Here is a 19,913-nt window from a genome sequence, read left to right on the forward strand (position 1 = left end):
CTCTTAAATGTGCTGCACAACTATGCATTACACCAAAAATAAACTATAAAAATATTTAAATAAATATTTTGTAACTTTTCTAAACTTTCAAGTGGTCGTCAAAAGTTCTTATAGTTAAGGGTATAGTTCACCAGAAAATCACAATTTCCACATCACTTACTCTCCCTCCTGTGGTTTTAAACCTTTATGAATTTCGCTTTCTGTTGCACACAAAAGAAGACTTTAAAAAAGAAATGCTGGTTGATGGTACCCATTGACTTCCATAGTAAGGAAAAAACAATGGGTACAATAACTAGCATTCTTCAAAATAACTTTTCTTGTGTTGAACAAAGGAAAGAAACTCAAATAGGTTCAGAATGCATGAGGGGTGAGTAAATGATGACCAGTGATGGGTAAGTTACTCTAAAAAAGTATTAGATTACAAATTACTCACTACTACTGGAAAGTTGTAATCTGATTACTTTACTTATTACATAGTGTAAAAAAGTAATCAGATTACTAATTGCTTTACTTTGAAGTTACTTTTAAAACATATACCTATAAAAATACAAAATAAACTGCAGCTCTTTTAGTAATTTTAATACTCAGTGAAAAACATTACAATGAGTTTAACACAGCAGCTATTAACTTGCCCTATATAAAGACTTAAAGAGTTTGTGTTAGTGTTTTAAAGAGTTTGTGTTTGTCTTTTTTTTAATTATTTAACTTAACAATTGTTTTAATGTAATGAACTACATCAGTTGTTACTCTTTAAGGATGGATGGATGGAGAAGAGGCTAATTAAAAGTCATTACAAAATATAACTTAGTAGAAAAAAAGGTTAGTTACCTGAAATGACTTACAATTTCAGACTTAGTTTCTAATGCAGTAACATAAATAGTGTTCAAATAGATTTTGGAGCAACTGTGCACCTACATATAATGAACAACAGGTTGGATAGTAATATAATTAGTATAAGCAGAATTTTCATTCATACATTTCTCTTAATTGCAATCACTTTTGTATGCACTCAAAGGTTTATTCATTTCCTGAAGAATTTCATTCGGCAGCTATGTGTGCATCTAGCGGTTCAGGGAGTTGTCTCCTACTTTTGTCAAAGTTTACAACTGATTCAGGAAAGTAGGACTGACACGAGGAAGCCAAACTTATGATTCAAGCACTTTTAAGTGTCATATCTGATTTTGTGGTAAAAGAAACACAGTTTTTTGTGGTAAAAGAAACAATGTTCAATATTTTCAAGACAGTAATAAAAGGCCAAAAGAACTACGCTAGTCTGTACAAATGTTCTGATTAAATCTGATGTGACAGATGGCTATGCATAAATGCCAAAACCTGCTCTTGTCTATGAACAACTCACCATCGAGGGTTCCAATTGTACATTAAAGTCTTGTAATGCTCTTTTGTGGAGTTCTTTGCGAAAAGCAGTATACTCAGGGCTGTCTGGCTCCCGGTATGTTACAACGAACACAGACTAGAGAGATGGAGAGAGAGACGCATAAAGAGAACACAACACAATCTTCTCAAACCAAATCACTAAAATGTTGCAAAACCATTTAAAGGTGCAGTAGGTGATTGTCTTCAGAAACTTTTTTGTTGTGCTGGTTGAAAGACACCATGACTGATGTATTTCTGATGTATGTATTTTTTTTATGCATGACTGATGTAATGGGTTATATGCACTGAAGTGTTGTTCAGACACTAAAATTTCCCAACAAAAGACTGATGTGACTATTTTTAATTTCATAAGGGACCTTTTACAGAATCGATAAAGTAGATTATTATTCAGTTTAACAACAAATCATAAGTCAATAGCACTATTCCACCTAGCCTGCACTATACTGAGGTCAAGTTGGTTTTATATTCACATCACATTGGTTCATTTTTGAACAATGTCAACCTGTGACGCTCTCCCTGTATTGTTTAACATGCTACTTTGAATATTCGGTCTGAAACAATATGCAAGTATGGTTTAGTAATAAGTGTAATTCCTACAAGCCGCCGGCGAAGCAATAAGCAGAGTCGCTATAGGACAGCACGTGAGAGAGGGTTGTCTGTCATTTTCAAGGGGCCCATGTTCGTGTTTGAGGAGGCGTGGCTTTGGACGGCAGGGGTGGGACTGTGTTTCAAAGCTATTACGCTAACCGGTTAGCATTTTCACTGATCATCTACTGCACCTTTAAGATACTCACACACTCATATATAGTCATTCTATTTCCAAAAATAAATATATATGCTTACAAAAGGAGATGGTTAAATATAATACAAATTGTGTCATTATTTACTTACCTTCACAATGTTTCAATCCCATTTGATTAAATGAGTTGTATATTTAGCAAATTTCTAGTTGATCATTTGGTATCAGAAGTGGCTTATATGAAAGGCAAAGGTCTCTAGATTACATTTATTTTACCAAAATAAAATATGATCATGTCAGCGCTATCCTGCTGAAGAATTTGCCCTTTGCTGTGCACAAATGTCTTGATACCTTAGGCTTTTGATGTTGCCCGATCTCTCACACGCTCCCATACTGAATAGAACCCCAAACCTTGATTTTTCCTTTACTAAACTTGACTGATTTCTGTGAAAATCTTCGTTCCATGCGGGTTCCAGTAGGTCTTCTGCAGTATTTGTGATGATTGGGATGCAGTTCTACAGACTTTTCTAAATGATCAACTAGAAGTCAAGTTATTATTTGTTGCTCTTACAATCAACGACAAGACTTTTTGTCAGGTAATGTATAAACAAACAAATATTAATAATGTGTTTTCAAAATATACATGACTGAACTTTATCAACTAATATTCAAATGTATGTCATTGTTCACTTTATATGTAATTTTATTTATTTTCTTTTTACAGAGAGAATTTTTTTACATTTGAATCATTATGCATAACTTTAAACAATAACAGAACCAATAAAACCATCTGCATTGTATCCAGAAAACACGTTATAACTTGCTGATCACTTTAGGATGTTGTGTAATACCCATTAAACTGCCAAAAGGAACAACTCCAAATCAAGTTTAAAAGCACTCTCTAAATGGTCCCTAAGCCATTTGACACAATTATCTGTCAATAAGGAAATTTTAAAGACTGAATTTAAAAGCTTGATAAGACAGGATACATTTAATGGCACAAAGAGACTTTGATACAAACTTTGAAGATGGTTGAAGAAAAACAAAATGACAAAAAGTCTTTTGACAATTAAATAAAATAATAAATACTAAACAATGTTTTTTTTCTGTTATTATTCCTTTTTGTAAGTATTATAATTTATTATTTTAATCACAGTAAAAGTAATTATAATGTGCTACAGTAGTACATGTGTATACAGTATTAATTTAAGATTACTTAAAGTATGATTGAGCGATAGGACCACCTGCTTTTAATTATAAAAAAAAAACATAGCCTAGTTTTATACTGTGCACTGAAATCTTTTTATATAAAATGTTTCTTGTTGCTGCATTAATCAGCCTTTAAAAGAATTACTTTAAAAAAACACACACACACACACTCGCTTATTTAAGAAAGTGGAAGCCTAATGGATTATTCACAATCAAAGCATCGAGGAAGACTTTTCAGCTGAGTGAATATTAACCAAATTAACAAAACCTGTCAAAACAAGAAGTGCATTAACATGCAGAAAATTGAAATCATATGAATGCTTAAATTACAATGGATGTCAGAAAACAAGTCAAAGAATTTATCAACTTCTGAACGAAAAAGAATAACAGACATACATCACTGGTAATGTAATGGATGAAGCTCATATGTTATTATGTGAATTTGTAAGGATACCTGAAATAGCTTAATGGGGTCATTCCACTGGATGTCTGAACCCTGCCAGGGCATTGGAACATCACCACTTAAACTCTCTGCAAACACGTCAAGGTAAAAGATGGCATAGTCCTCTGGGCTCTTCACCTCATCCTCAAAGAGCTTCATTATTTGGAAGAACGTTGGTAGAGGGCCGCATATATACACAACTATGGTGGAGTAAAAAAAGATACAGAAACTTTAGACAAAAGCTAACTTTTTACACTTTCTAATAAAAAATACAATTGCTGTTCTATGATACAGTGATGAACTCTTTCGGTGTTTAAACTGTTAACTGTCATGACCATTTTTGAGTGAAAGCCTGCAAAGATTTTTAATTTAAATTTGAAATTAATATAACTCTAGAACAGGGGTCACCAATCTCGTTCCTGGAGGTCCAGTGCCCTGCAGGGTTTCCAACTTGCCTCCACACACCTGCCTGGGTGTTTCAAGTATACCTAGCAAAGCTGCGGTCACACTTGACTTTTTTCCCCATAGACTTCCATACATACGCATGCGAATGCGTCAGACCGGAAACGCAGGGTCATGTGTTAAGTTTCACAGTTCGCTGCGGTGCAAAGTTCAAGCTTGGTGAATTCTGACCTGCGAAATCGCATCACTTGACTGTGTGAGACCAATCGAGGATCAAAACATAACCTCTCTGGACAGAAATTTAAAACATGGACCAATCGCTTGCTTTTTTCAATGTCTAATCATCTTGTTTAATCCCGCCCCTTTTCGCAGCGCCGTATGACAGAATTTCGCACACACAAACTCCAGTGTAACCGCAGCTTAAGACCTTGATTAGCTTGTTCAGGTGTGTTTGATTAGGGTTGGAGCTAAAATCTGCAGGACACCGAACCTCCAAGTTTGGTGATCCCTGCTCTAGAGCATATGAAATAAAAGTCATAGATCTAAATGCGTAAATTCGAGACTCTAAAAAAAAAATGTTTTTTGTGATGATGATGATTACTAAAGAATATTTAGTTGGCACTTGACATATTTATTTTCAATTATATTTTCAATACTTAGAGTAAATAAATTCCCAATGCTAGAAAATATATTTTGTTTGAATTATTAACATAAAATTGACATTTAAGTGACTGCAAATGTGTGTATTGGCGGTAACGCTTTATTTTGATGGTCCATTTGAGTATTAGTAGACTCCTTTACCACTGTCTGCTTAATATCTGTTGATACTGCTCCTTTAACAGACATTTAACTGACTATAAGAAACTTTGCAAGAACATGTCAACGTACACTAACCCTAACCCTAACCCCAACCTAACTTATAATCTAAATAGAATTAGTTGGCATGTAGATGCAATGTAACTTAAATTCAGCAATAGGTCCATCAAAATAAAGTGTGACCGTATTGGCTTCTCATAACAAACTCCTGGTGTATTTAGATTTTCTTTACTACCTAATAATATAGACTGCAAAACAGTGGTCAAATATGACAAGTACACACTTTGGAATATTAGATGAGGTTAAATATTAGACATAATTGTTTTAAACATGCAATGACAAATGATAAGCCAGTGAGTTGACAGTATTAAAGTTCAACATTAAGGGCCCTATCATACACCCGGTGCAATGTGGCGCAAGGTGCGACGCAATTGTTGTTTGCTAGTTTCAGCTTGGCGCAAGAGTTGTTTTGACGTTTTGCACCACGTTGTTTAAATAGCAAATGCATTTGCGCTCATATGTGCGCCTATAGGCGTTCTGATCTAAAAAAGAAGGTGTGTTGAGGCGCATTGGTATTTTGAGAAACTTTAATAGACTGTTCTATAGACCAGAACAAAGCCAGTCTATTGTCCAGCGCAGATCGTGTTAGTTATGCGCCTCGCTTACACATTGCTTAATACAAACAGGATGTACAGAAATACGCAAATATCTTTACATATGAAAAAGAATTAAAATATTAAGGATATATATAGGATATAATAAGGATATATATAGGATATAATAAGGATATATATATATATATAGGATATAATTATAAAAGATTAAAATATTACAAACATTATTTTCTAGCCTACATAAATATAAAAACCATACTTTCATGCCCTCTTCATCTCGGGTGGCTTTTTAAGTTTATTCATGAAAATTTGCTTTTGTATAATGTTATCATTATTTTCAGTATTATTCATTATATGCATATTTATATTTGTTTTATTAAAAATTAGCTTAGATGTGCCCACCTGTCAGATTTTAGACCATATGGGGCATAGCATGTGTATTAGGATATAACTCAGTTTCTAACACACTTCCTTATTATTGTTCATTTATTCGTTTGCTGGAAATTAGAACAGAATTTAGAAATAGTTTTGAAACAAATCTTTGCGCTTAACAAACTAAATTAATTATTTATAGGCTAATGGATGTCTGTGCATACAAGAAAATTCCCTATCCACGAGAGTGAAAGCGAAAGTAAACAATGAGGAGGCTCATCTCTCATTTGTAAAACACTGTAAATGTTCTGTTTAACTATTTTCTCTCTAGTGAAGGGTTTGGTTTTTACACTTACAAAGTCCATCATGTAAATAGCAAATGCGCTATGGCGTGACGCAACTGACTCTTAAAGGGAATGGGAGATAAGACTCTGATTGGTTTATTCTCAAAACACACTTATAACTCATTAAGAAAATAAGCTCAACCCTTTTAGACCATGCGCAGCGGTGCAAAGCAGAGTTTTCCATCCTTATATGGCAAAAGTGGATTCTGACACACCCTTAATGCGTTTGCGCCCTGCGCTTTGCACTTTGCACTTTGCGCATGGATCGTCAAAATAAAGCCCCATGTGTTTTACGGAAGTAAAAACACAAATACTATAAAAAAAGTAAATATATTTATACAAAACATATCATTTATTTTAAAAAGAAAATATTAAATAATTAAAACATTACATAATAATAATAATAATAACACAATAACTCTTATTTTACAATGATAAAAAACTGTAGAAAACAAAACACTTCAAAAAGCTGTTTACAATTTTCAATGTTAGTTAAAGAAATATTTCTTTCTTTTTTCCAATATTGTACTGTACTGGGTTATGAATGTGAGGAATGTGAAATTTGGTGGAATAAGGTTGTTATTGTTGGCCGTGTATAGTAACTGTACTCAACCAATTAGTAACTTTTTTTTATCTAACTAATTTTGCAACATTTTTGTCTGCCTTAAAAATATCAGGGTTGCATGATAATAAAAAAATTGCAATATATTGCAATATGCATATAGTTTCCACAGATGATTAAATAGCTCTATTCAGGAAAATAAAATATCATAATTTTAGATTGATTGGGTGATTTTAGGGGAGCTCATCTGGATAAAAAAACCCATTACAATATATAAAATAACTAGCATCCCTGAATTATTAGCCCCCGTTTATTTTTTTTCCCCCCAATTTCTGTTTAACGGTGAGGAGATTTTCTCAACACATTTCTAAACATAATAGTTTTATAAACTCATTTCTAATAACTGATTTATTTTATCTTTGGCATGATGACAGTAAATAATATTTGACTAGATATTTTTCAAGATACTTCTATACAACTTAAAGTGACATTTAAATGCTTAACTAGGTTAATTAGGTTAAGGTTAAAGTAATTAGGCAAGTTGTTGTTTAACAATGGTTTGTTCTGTAGACTATCGAAAAAAAAATAGCTTAAAGGAGCTAATAATTTTGACCTTAACATGGCTTTAAAAAAATTAAAAACTGCTTTTATTCTCGCCGAAATAAAACAAATAAGACTTTTTCCAGAAGAAAAAATATTATTAGATTTACTGTGAAAATTTCCTTGCTCTGTTAAACATAATTTAGGAAATATTTAAAAAAGAAAAAATATATACACACACACACACACGCACGCACGCACGCACGCACGCACACACACACACTACTGGTCAAAAGTTTGGGGTCAGTAGGATTTTTAAATGTTTTAAAATAAGCCTGCTCACCGTACAGTACAAAAATACAGTACAATTGTAAAATTGAGACATGTTATTGAACTATAAAATAACTGTTTAAAAGTAGTTTAAAATTTCAATTAATAATTTATTCCAGTGATTTTTAAAGGTTAATTTTAAGTTTCATTACTTCAGTCTTCAAGGTCACATGATCCTTCAGAAATCACTCAAATATTTATTATTATTATTATTATTATTATTAATGATAATATTATTACTATTAATGGTAATAGTAATTAAAGCAATAATGACTGGAATAATAATTTCAGTTAAATAAGAAAGCAGTTATGTAAAATTGAATAAATGCCGCCTTGATCAATAGAAAATTTTTCTTTAAAAAAAAATGAAAAAAAAATGACTCCAAACGTTTGAGCAGTAATAAAAAAAAAAAAATATATATATATATATATATATATATATATATATATATATATATATATATATATATATATATATATATATATATATATATATATATATACATGAAGGTAAATTCAACAGAACAAAGACAAAAATGTACAGTACAGAAATAAATGAATCAAATTAAAATAACGCAAAATAACGCACTAATAATTTTATCTGCACAAATGCTTTAAACCCACATTAAATGCTTACACGGTCACGCACACACACACACACACACCTTAAAAACACATAAAAATAATCAACTTCCACTCTATTATGGTTAAACTTTGCAGTAACTCCACAAAACTCATGTGTTCTGTGGTGCTGGGGTAAGTTACTTTAGAAAGTAATGCATTACAATATTGAGTTACACCCCAAAAAAGTAACTAGTTGCATTTCTTTGTTATTTTTTATGGTAAGTAATGCATTACGTTACTTTTGAGTTACTTTTTCATACCTGCCTGAGGCTTGATCACTTTCAGAACTTTTCTTCTTTCTTTTTTAATAGAGAAGCTCTGCAATTAACAACGCACTGTATAACCTACCCCTACATTTACCTTTAAAAACACATCAAAAAATAATACTTTAGGATAATGTTATCTAAGAACTTGCTGAGCCCAGAGCTATACACATCATATATACAGATTAATAAAAGTTTAAAGCAATGTGTTTGCTACTTTTGTACTATTTGTCTTAATTAAAATCACTGTCCATTGAGACAACCCCTTCCTTTTTCTTCGATGCATTCAAAATAATGAACACATTCTCTCATTGACTGCATAATTCATTTTAATTCAGCAATTTATTTTTTAAAAGCCAATTAATTAAACTTAAAAAAATTTCAAAAAAGTAACTGAAATATAATTACTTATTTTTGAAAAGTAATGCGTTACTTTACTCGTTACTAAAGTAATATTAACTCTTGTAACACGTTACCCCCAACACTCGTCATAACTACTGTATATCCCTGACTCACTGCAGATTCTGCAATGTGACTATAGCAGAAGCACACATCATGTCCTAGAAAATATTGCAATAAAAGAAAAACAAGAAAAAAAACACTGGATGCAGAACTGAGAAAGATTTGTGGGTTGCTGCACAGGATTGAGGTGTACTCTTTTTTTCTGCATGGCACAGCATTGATGTGCACATGAAATCTTCTGCATATGTGTGTATGTTTTCCTTGGCATCTACGCTTTTGGCCATTATTTCCATTAGCCGTGTCTTTGAGCATTGCTTTTGCCAGCTCAGGGACCAGACTCTAAGTTAGCAGACATTTCCGTATTAGACCAAAGCCTGCCCCGTCTGCCTCTCAGCCCCCAAATCCTCAGCTCTTCCAGCCTAGCACAGACAAACTCATGCCAAGTAGTCCTGCTGTCTCCTGGATGCGCTCCAAGACAAATGTGCAAAAAAGACAAGGAAAATGTTCAGCGGTGTTTTTATTTATAAGGATCTGCATGAGCCTGGCTGATACACAAAGCCCATGAAAACTGCTTGGGAATATTTTCTATGACGAGGCTCTGAATCGTGCTTGTGCTATTTTGCAATTTGTTGAACGTTTGCGCCAAGTCATTTTGTTAGTCATTTGCTTTGTGAACCGCACAAAAGATGCTCAGCTGTGGGTTGTTTATTCGTAAGTGTCACGACTGGTGAATGATACTCACGTTTTTGTCTCTTTGAAAGTAATTGATATCAATTGAAGAAAATAAAGATGTTTTATTGATTCCCTCTTTCTTCTCAGACAGCCTAATCTGATGTGAGTGACTTTTTCAAAAGGGCTGTGTAGTTTTCGTAACTGCTGTCTTTTCAGGAACAAAACATGCTGCTCCTTTGTTTGTGCTTTGGTTGTTTACAAGGCATGTGGTGCTATAGATTTTTCAAAAGTTTGAGAGAAACTTTTATTTTCGCAAGCACACACAAACACACACACACACACCCAACTCCTATTCAGTTATTTGACTTTTAATGTACGATCATCTGAGAGGCAAAAATGTGTAAAGATGTAACATTGAAAGTCATTTTTTACATCTAATTTGTTTAGACATGTTTTGAAAAAATACATTTAAATTAATTAATTTTACTTCAGGTTAGTCCCTGTATTCATCAGGTGTCGCCACAGTGGAATGAACTGCCAACTATTCCAGCATATGTTTCACACAGCGGATGCCCTTCTAGCTGCAATCCAGTACTGGGAAACACCCATGCACGCTAACATTCTCACACACACTACGGACAATTTAGTTTATTCAATTCACCTATAGCACATGTCTTTGGGCTGTGGGGGAAACCGGTGCACCTGGAAGAAACCCATGCGAACACAGGGAGTACATGCAAACTCAACACAGAAATGCCAACTGGCCCAGCCAGGACTCGAAAAGCAACCTTCTTGCTCTGAGGCGACAGTGCTAACCACAACATTTAAATTATGTTACTAAAAAAAATGAATGGTTGGATAAAATTTTGGTATATGCCTTCTCATTTGAGCTGCAGAAACTAATGATATACCAAATTGTGTTTCTTGTTGCTTTCAGGCAAGGAATTTTTGTATTTTTGAGCCAGTAGCAACTACTTAGCAACCACCCCAACAGCAACAACACGTTAATAAACCAACAACACTAATAACATCCTAGCCGCCAAATAATGCCCCAACAAGATTTAAAAAAAACACAAAGAATTCAATAGCAAAATTACTGAAATCCAACATTGTAAGCTTTTCAGAAACAAGAACTGCCCACACTCCTTTCCTTTATCAGTTAGTCAGATAGCCTGATTCCATAAAAGGTGGTAAAAAATGTGAACACACTTATAAACATGAGTGCTCATATTCGAAAATATTTCCACAAATCTCTATTTAAACAAAATATGTGATTCATTAATAAGCATGTCACAATAATCTTTTTCAAGGTATATCACGTTTGGAAAAGTCAAGGTTTTAAAACCGTCAATATTTTCTGCTACACCGTTCCTAGTGTGTACGATTTTTTATTTAAGTTTTAGTTTTTTTGTTTGTTTTTCAACAAAACAGTATCTCTCACAGAAAAGATACTCCAAGATGTTGTTTTAAATTGTAAATGAATCAGTGTCTTTGAAACTAATGAAGACAGCATAAGTCAATGATTCTTTTAAATGATTTAGCCTGACATGTTTCCTGTTACAAAATATTTAAAATGTTTCTCAAAATAAAATGTTTTGTGTTCGAAGGGGAAAAGGATTGTTGTTTTTTACCCAGACATTTAAAAAGAATATATTTTTTATATATTCATCAGGTATAAGTTTCTGATGGTATAACCTTGGATAAAAATATCACGGTTTCACGGTATGACGTTATTGTGCTCACTGCTCTAAAATAAGTCATTTTTAAATGTATGGGTAAAAAAAGTAAAAGTGTTTCCTCTATGAACACAATATATTTTATTTTGTGAAAGATTGCAAATATTTTGTAACAGTAAACATGTCAGGCTAAATAATTCAAATAAATCATTGACCTGCTGTCTTCATTAGTTTCAAAAACACAGATTTCTTTACAAATTAAAACAGCATCTTTTAATATCTTTTCTGCTGGAGATGCTGTCATCCTAAAAAAAACTTTTTAAAAATGTAAATAAGAAATCTTACACATAACTTAGCAACGGTATAACAGAAAATTTTGGCGGTTTTAAAACCTTGATTTTTCCAAACCGCGGTATACCTTGAAAAACGTTATAGTCCCATGCCTAATCACAATACAGTGAAACTATAATATTTTTATCCAAGGTTACCGTGAACAATGCCGGCCCGTCCAACAGGCAATATAGGCGGTTTAATTTGAAATGAAATTGCATCAAAACCAAATGGCATCTTTCTGGAGCCGAAAAAGGAAGAAAAGAAAAGCAGAGGAAAAAATGCAAGCTCAAAGTAAAGGTATGTTCTGCTATACATAATACATTATTTAGTAGTGTAGTTTTAGGACTTGTTTTGACAAATTCAACCATGCCCATGATCACAGAAATAATTCACAGGAAAAAAAAGAAATCCACATTCAGCATGTTTTATTAAATAATCAATTAATTATCTATCCCACTAATTCAGCCTGCTGAAAAAAACACAGGTTTCCCCCTCATTTTGTTTACCCCATTTTGTTAAATTAGAATTTCACCCATTGTTCAACATCTAATGCAAAGTTTTGTTTGTGTAAATATCTGTGTAAAAACAAGCAAAAACGTCTCCTGCATGTTTTAGTTATTTCTGCATATATTTGTATGTTATTAATTTACAAAAAAATGCATTTGGTTCATGTTTTATTTCGTATATGTCATACTTATATACTTAATTTTTTTAAATTACTGTTTTCTGCCTTGCAAACTTATTTGTTTAAATCTGAGTAAATATTTTTACATATGTTTTATAGGTTAAATATGTTACAATTAATAAAAATGTATTCACTTAAATATTAAAATAGTTTTTGAGCTTTCTTCTCACTGTTTTTACACTAGTGGGCCCAATTTTTTTTTATCTCGCCTAGGGCCCCTCAACCCTACGGGCCGGCACTGACCTTGAGAATTTGATTATTTCATTTTTTTTTCAGCAGATTCAGCTGTATAATTTGAATTAAAAATTACTAAAACAATTCATGGTGTACTGTGACTGTGACTCATTTTCTTTTCGGCTTAGTCCCTTTATTAAAGGGGGGGTTGCCATAGCGGAATGAACCACCAACTTATCCTGCACATGTTTTACGCAGCGGATGCCCTTCCAGCTGCAACCCATCTCTGGGAAACATCCATTCACACTCATACACTACGGACAATTTAGCCTACCCAATTCACCTATACCACATGTCTTTGGACTGTGGACGAAACCTGGAGGAAACCCATGCGAACGCAGGGAGAACATACAAACTCCACACAGAAACGCCAACTGACCCAGCCGAGGCTCGAACCAGCGACCTTCTTGCTCTGAGGCGACAGCACTACCTACTGCGCCACTGTGTCGCCCCTACTGTGACTTCCACATACAAATATTTCATACACACGAATATTTCATAGCTGTAAATTTTATGTACAATTACCTTCATATAAACAATATGAGCAGAGCATAAGTAAAATATAGCCTCTGTTGTGAGTTCACTGAGTCACTTTTTCCCATATCCAGAGGAAAATGAAAAGTGTTAGTGCATATGATGTGCCAAAATGAGTTGTGGTGCTAATGGGGACAATGACATTTTCAATCCAACATGCAACATTTTCTGAACACAGTTTGATCAAATTTTTCTCATTACTGTGTGTCTAACCAATATAAAAGGCCACAAAAACTACAAAAAGGAAGTTTTGGTGACAATTCACAGCCTCAAGGCTGATTATTATCTCATCAATGCATGGAATGCAAGTTCACAAACTGAACAAGTCCAAACAACAATAACAAAAAACCCAAATTAATCTGACCTCGGGGTCATAGCAACTAAACTCAATCAGGAAGCAGAGAGAGACATTCTGATGTCTCTGGATAAAAACACTGTGTGTGCTTCTTGCCATTGACATCACAGGGCTTTTTTTTATAATAAAATGTACAATTTAAGATCATTAACAGGATTAAAATGTAAAAATTCCTGTATTATGTAAAACATTAAATGATCACACTAATACTAAAGATTAATAACATCTACAACAGTTTGTGTATCGACAAATGGAGTTTATATTATGAAAGCCAACCAGTTTGAGGATGTTACATACAGACATTTAGTGCCTGCAGTAAATATCTGAAAGAATGGTTAAAAACATTACAACACTGTGAACATTAAATATTTTTTAGGTTGGGGAGGTTTACATTTCTTTTTAGTTTGCAGATTAACTTACATTTTATGTTTGTGGCTCTGTATATACTGTACATGTTTGTTGTTTTATGATTTCTTTTCTTTTTGTTTATTTACTTATTTATTTTATTTTTTTTATGTAAAGCCTAACCAGGGACAAGGGCTGCAAATTAGCTTTATGCTATATGCCCTATGTACGTGACATCGAAACAAACAAATAAAAAATAAGTAACAAAACACTGCAATTTCAATATGTGACCACAAAACCATTGAAACTGAGACTTTTACATAATATGGAAACCAATAAGCTTTGCATCGATATATACTTTGTTATGATGTGGCAATGCTATTAACTAAACAATTAACTATTAAACTATTTGACCATATGGAATCTGAGGATAAAAAAAAAAATCGAACAACTGAGAAAAGCCCCTTCAAAGTTGTATAAATTAAGAGCTTAGCCATGCAATTTACAAATCAAAGATCACGTTTTGATGTGTTTACAACAGGACATTTACAAAATGTCTTCATTAAGCATGATATTTACTTATAGTAAGCTAGAAACCTGTTTGCACTGACTTCCATAGTATTTGTTAGATCTACTATGAATGTCAATGGTTACAGGTTTTCAGAAGATATCTTCTTTTGTCTTCAACAGAAGAAAGAAAAGAAGATATGGAACAATTTAAGAGCGAATAAACTGTGATTAATTTTTATTTTATATGAACTATCCCTTACCACAAAATTTAAATAGATGTTAATTTAGATGTTATTATCAGGATGTTAGTTTTAGTTCTCAATTAATTTTCATTTGATGCACTTGAGCAAAATACATAATACAAAACACTATTGGCTGTTTTTTTTAAAGGGGAGAAGTTCAGCTCAGCCTCTCTTCAGTTTTCAGTTGATATTCAGTTGATAAATTTTCTTTTTAGATACATTAATTACCATAGCATTAACTCAAGCTAAATGCAGTTTGAAATGGCACAGCCTCAGTCTTGAAATATGTTAATAAATGAATCTTATGAGCAATTCTAAGACGTGGATAATCAGGATCTGTGAGCAGCCAATCAAGCTAACAGTAAAACGGCAACTGCAAGCAATTAGCTATAAAAGCGCTCTAAATGTTCACACACTAAAACAGCGTAGTTAAATGTCAGAACAATCTAGACATGCTGAATGGCTCTCAAAAGCTACTAAATGATTAAGTCAGTATTGTCAGATGAAGGCCATGTGTTGATGTTATCACTTATTTTGGTGACATACTTATTTCTGTGAACAGAGGTAAAGAAACTTAAAACCAAACACAAGAACAAGGTTAGGGAAATCAAGCAGCAGCTTAAAACTAAATCGGTTTTTGCTAGTAAAATGTTGAAATTTTTCATTTAGTGACGCTAAAGAAGCATGCTGGAAGCATTATTTAAAGAATACTGTCAAAGACAAAACCGTAATCTACCTTTAAATGTCTTTGTGAAAAGCTTAAAGCATCAAGGGACATTCCTTGCATTTTCAAAGGAGACACTGGAAGACATGGATTTGTGTTGCCATGGCAGTGTGGATTCAGCAATGTGAACCATTGATCCAACTGAGGTATGGTGGATACTTATCCCAAATCACATAAATCTCACACTTATAATGAAGACATCTCTGTGGCAAAGATCATGAAACTGAAAATGTGCTTTTTGTAATGTTATAACAATGACAACTCAGACAATCATTGATGTTGCGCAATTCTAGTTCATAAACTATGAGGAAATTCAAATCATGAATCATCAAGTTGATAAATAGTCCAGGGTTATGTTTAGGTCAGACATTTCCAGATATTTCATGTAAAACTGTGGCAGATAAAATACAATCCGTCAGGTATTTATAAAATCCCATATTTCGGGAACAGAAATACAAAATGGGAAACAGTGGGAACATCCAACCAATAAATGTGGTCAGACTATACTGAATGAGATGCATCTTGCTTGCCAGCTGCAGCTGTTTTCAGCCTATAACTAGACAAAGCCTTCTGATTTTATGTGTCACTGAAATCACACTCTGCTGAGTTGTATCAAGAATACAGCTTTAGTTTCAGCTCAACTATTAATAAACATTTGTCATCACATAAAATCTGCCCATATGCAAAACATGCTGCCCCCTTTAGAAATGCACAAAAACAAACTCTCAGTACTTGCCTTAAAACAGTGCACTTTTTGAGTTTAGTTTTTAAAAAGGACAAATAGCAGACAATAGCTCTTCAGGTCAAAGGAACATTGTGTCTCATAATTATAATTGTCTTGGTGCTGGGGAGAAAAAAAGATCTGATGACCAGGAGGGATGAAAATTATCATTTCACTGGATTTTCTGTGAATATTTCCAATCAAAAACAAGAAAAAAGAAAACATTTTGAAAGAGATAAATAAAAGTCTAAACCTGTTGCCACACTCCTTCATTATCGAGTGTTTCTCTGTCTGATATCACTCTAAAATAAAATATTTGTTGAAGAATTGCTGTTTATACAAAAAAAAAAAAATGGAGGAAAAACATTATTTTCTTGAAGTATTTAAGTGTGATATGGAGTTTCACCCATTGTTTTCTGTCTCGGTATCTGAAAATAGCAGAATCTGGACTTCTTAAGCTAGACCTCAGAGCTGAAGCATTACTCTGACCAACCGTATGCTTTCTCTTTTACTACGCAATACATTTTTACAACAATATTTGAATCAACTTAATTAAAATGCTGTAATGTATTTTAATGCATATATGGTGCTGTGCGAATCTTCAGGAAGTTCGATTAAAAATTAGACACTAGCAGGCTGAATTAAAGCACAAAGACCTCTGCGACATTGCAGTACATGTTCTTCTCATTCCAAGCATTATTCCCCTTCTACCATAATAATTGTGTTTGACAGCTCATTGGGGTTATGAGAATGTCAAGCACTGTAACAAAGCAAAGAATCAAGCTACACTCCAGAAAGGACATTTCAGGGGTTCTCTGTACCAGTTTAAAGTATAACAAATACACTTCTGATCAAGTATCATTTGTTTGAAATAATATTTAAAGTTCCTGATAATTATAGGTCCCTCATGAAGAATATTAGTCTCTGGAGTCTTTGAATCAGATGTTCATTTGTATTTTTGAAAGCAAATTAAAAAAGGTTTTTAAGTTATGTTTTACTGTTTTTGATTTTTTTTTTTTTTTTGCTTTATTTTATCTTTGTAATTCTACTGACACATTTTAAATACTATAAAAACATATCCGACAAACTGTAAAGTTGTGTGATTGGTGAGTATATGAACACAAGGTGTCCATAAATGTTGACAATATTGCTTTATTGACAGTAAATAGGGTGCGTTCCCTCCTGTTTTGGCGGTGCTGTAAATAACTCACCCAGGGCACCACAGGGCCAAAAATACAGCCCGAGGAAACACAGGTGGTGTCAGCCCTAAACCAAAGCTATCAATGCCTTATTGTAGTCTTCAGATTTTAGATGTAGTGAAGCGAGAAGATCAGTGTTGCTGGCATGGAAGGATGCTTTGAACATGTTAATTGTGTGGGTGTGTTTTCGGGTGGTGGAGGGACAGGACCAAACCATAACATTAACAGTGACAAATCCGATAGGCAATATCACAGTATTTTGATATATTGCACAAAGATATAACATCTATAGGGGAAGCATACCTCATGCTTCCTTTTAAATTATAAATGGCAACTAAATTACATACAGGACTCTTAGTGGAATAGTGGGACAGTGGTGAATAAGAAGGGAATGTTTATTGTACTATTCAGGCATCATAATAATTCAAAGAACACAGCCATTAGTTGTTTTTGTTTTGTTTTTGTTTTTTTGCTGTATCTTCGATATATAATACAATAATTGTGTGAATATATTTTAGATTCATAAGCTACAACAAAAAAGAGCCATATTGCAGTTTGTGCTATTTAGTTATTGGAGTAAAATTATTTGTTTTTAAGTACCTTAGATTAAAGTGTACAGGTAAATTGTATATAAATACAGTTAACCATTCAGTATTTATATCAAAACACCACTAACTCAAAAAATGACTTTGGCTAAAACTACTGATATAAAACGAGTTGAAACAACACAATTGTTAAAGTTTATTTTGGAACAACTTAACTGTTTTACGTTCAGTCCACTTGAAATAGCAAAAAAAAATTATTAACTTAATCGATTGGTGTTGGGACAACTTAGAGGAATTGTGTGGAAACCAGCATTTTTAAATTGAAGTAGCTATGGCATATGGTAACTTAAACTAAACTTACTTCTGCCGTTGTCCTTTATAAATGTGATCATGTCTTTATAATTGAAAGTTTGTGGGTCTTCATAAGGGAAAGCCAACACTGTGATGTTTTCCTCGCGCAGAACCATGTAAATGCCCTCGGAGAGAAAGTAATGCGGCCGGTCGTCCTGTTTGAGGTCATGGAAGATCATTAACGCGCGAGAGCTCCAGTTAAAATGTCCGTGCAGATAATTGACAAAATCTCCGAGTTTCGTGGTGGTCGGGCCCGTCCTGACAATAGTTTTAAACTCTTCCCACTTATCAAAACCATACGCTGGTCCTCCTGCGGTTATCAAGGGGAGTTTCCAGTGGGACGCGAACCGTCCGACCGACGCCACCGAATACGTGCAGCCGGGTCCGATGAACGCATCTGGTTTGTGGTAAAGTTTTGTGTCCACGGCGATAATTTGCGCCTCGTTTTCCGAACAAGAACCGGAGGAATCCTCAGTGCTAAAGTTAAGAAGGTTGATTGTGTGTCCCCTTAAGAGTCCGCTTTTCTGAATTTTCTCTTGCGCCATACGGATAGCGGGGAGGACGCGCGGCGATGCCCAAGAATACTTCAGATTTTCGGGCAGCATCACCGCGACAGTAATATTGCCCTTTTCTGCTCTGCATTCCAGTACGAGCACGCGTGTAAGCAGCACAATAAAAACACGATATCCCATCTTAAGTCGCGATCCCATCTTATGTTGGCAAATGAATCGTAGTGTGAGCACGCTCGCTCCAGGTGCAATTTATCCTTCTCAAATAAAGCTTAAAAGAGTAGAGTCGTTTTTTAAATCAAAAGAACAATCCATCAGTGATGGATTTTAACCACGTAGCCCAACTAAATCGCTTGACAGAGTCTCCTGGTGCTTTTTTAAACGGACTTCTTAAGTCTGACTCCTCGGTGAGACTCAGTACGTGTGTGTATGTGAACATCCAGATGAGCGCAACTTCACCGTGCGCGGCCCTCTCACACACAGCCTCTCTACACGTCATGACAGATACTAACCCATACACGAGTTAACTGCTCCCTCTGTCTGCAGGTCAAATATAGGCTACTCTCACAGCGAGTTAGCGTAGATTGCATTTTCATTTTAAATTCCCCAACTACTCATTTGATTGCTTAATCATATCATTATTATGAGAATATAAAAATGGTTAGTAATTTTATCAATGCATCAGTGTTTTAAATCAAATGAGTCAAGCTATAACATACGTAACTAAAATCCATACATACTTTGTTATGATGTGGCACTATTAAACTATTTGACAATCTGGAATCTAAAAAAATTTAATACTGAAAAATTCGCCTTTAGAGCTGTATAAATTAAGTGCTTTTATATAGCAATTCAAATTACAAATCAAAGATCAAGTTTTGATGTGTTTACAACAGGACATTTACAAAATGTCTTCATAAAGCATATTTACTTTTAGTAAATTGATAGTTTACTGAGAGCACACAAAAGAAGATTATTGAAGAAAGCGATCCACTGTATCCACTAACTTCCATAGTATTCGTTCTATATACTATGAATATTAATGGTTACAGGTTTTCCTCTTTTACAGATATCTTCTTTTGTTTTCAACAGAAGAAAGAAACTCATAAAGACATGGACAACAAAATGGACCCTTTAAAGGTACCACAAAATTAAAATGTTAGT

At 33.8% G+C, this 19,913-nt stretch overlaps 1 protein-coding gene across 1 annotated transcript in view; it reads right to left on the reverse strand.

Moving 5' to 3' along the window:
• npr2 (natriuretic peptide receptor 2) overlaps nucleotides 1-19,197 on the reverse strand; it is an 88,415-nt gene extending 69,218 nt beyond the window's left edge. Inside the window, 3 exon segments of the mRNA XM_056458442.1 lie at nucleotides 1,358-1,471; nucleotides 3,798-3,985; nucleotides 18,251-19,197. Coding sequence (XP_056314417.1) covers nucleotides 1,358-1,471; nucleotides 3,798-3,985; nucleotides 18,251-18,950 — 1,002 coding nt within the window. The 5' untranslated portion in view covers nucleotides 18,951-19,197.
• Nucleotides 19,198-19,913: the final 716 nt, after the last annotated feature.

This window comes from Danio aesculapii, chromosome 5, assembly GCF_903798145.1.
Source record: "Danio aesculapii chromosome 5, fDanAes4.1, whole genome shotgun sequence".
NCBI lineage: Eukaryota > Metazoa > Chordata > Actinopteri > Cypriniformes > Danionidae > Danio > Danio aesculapii.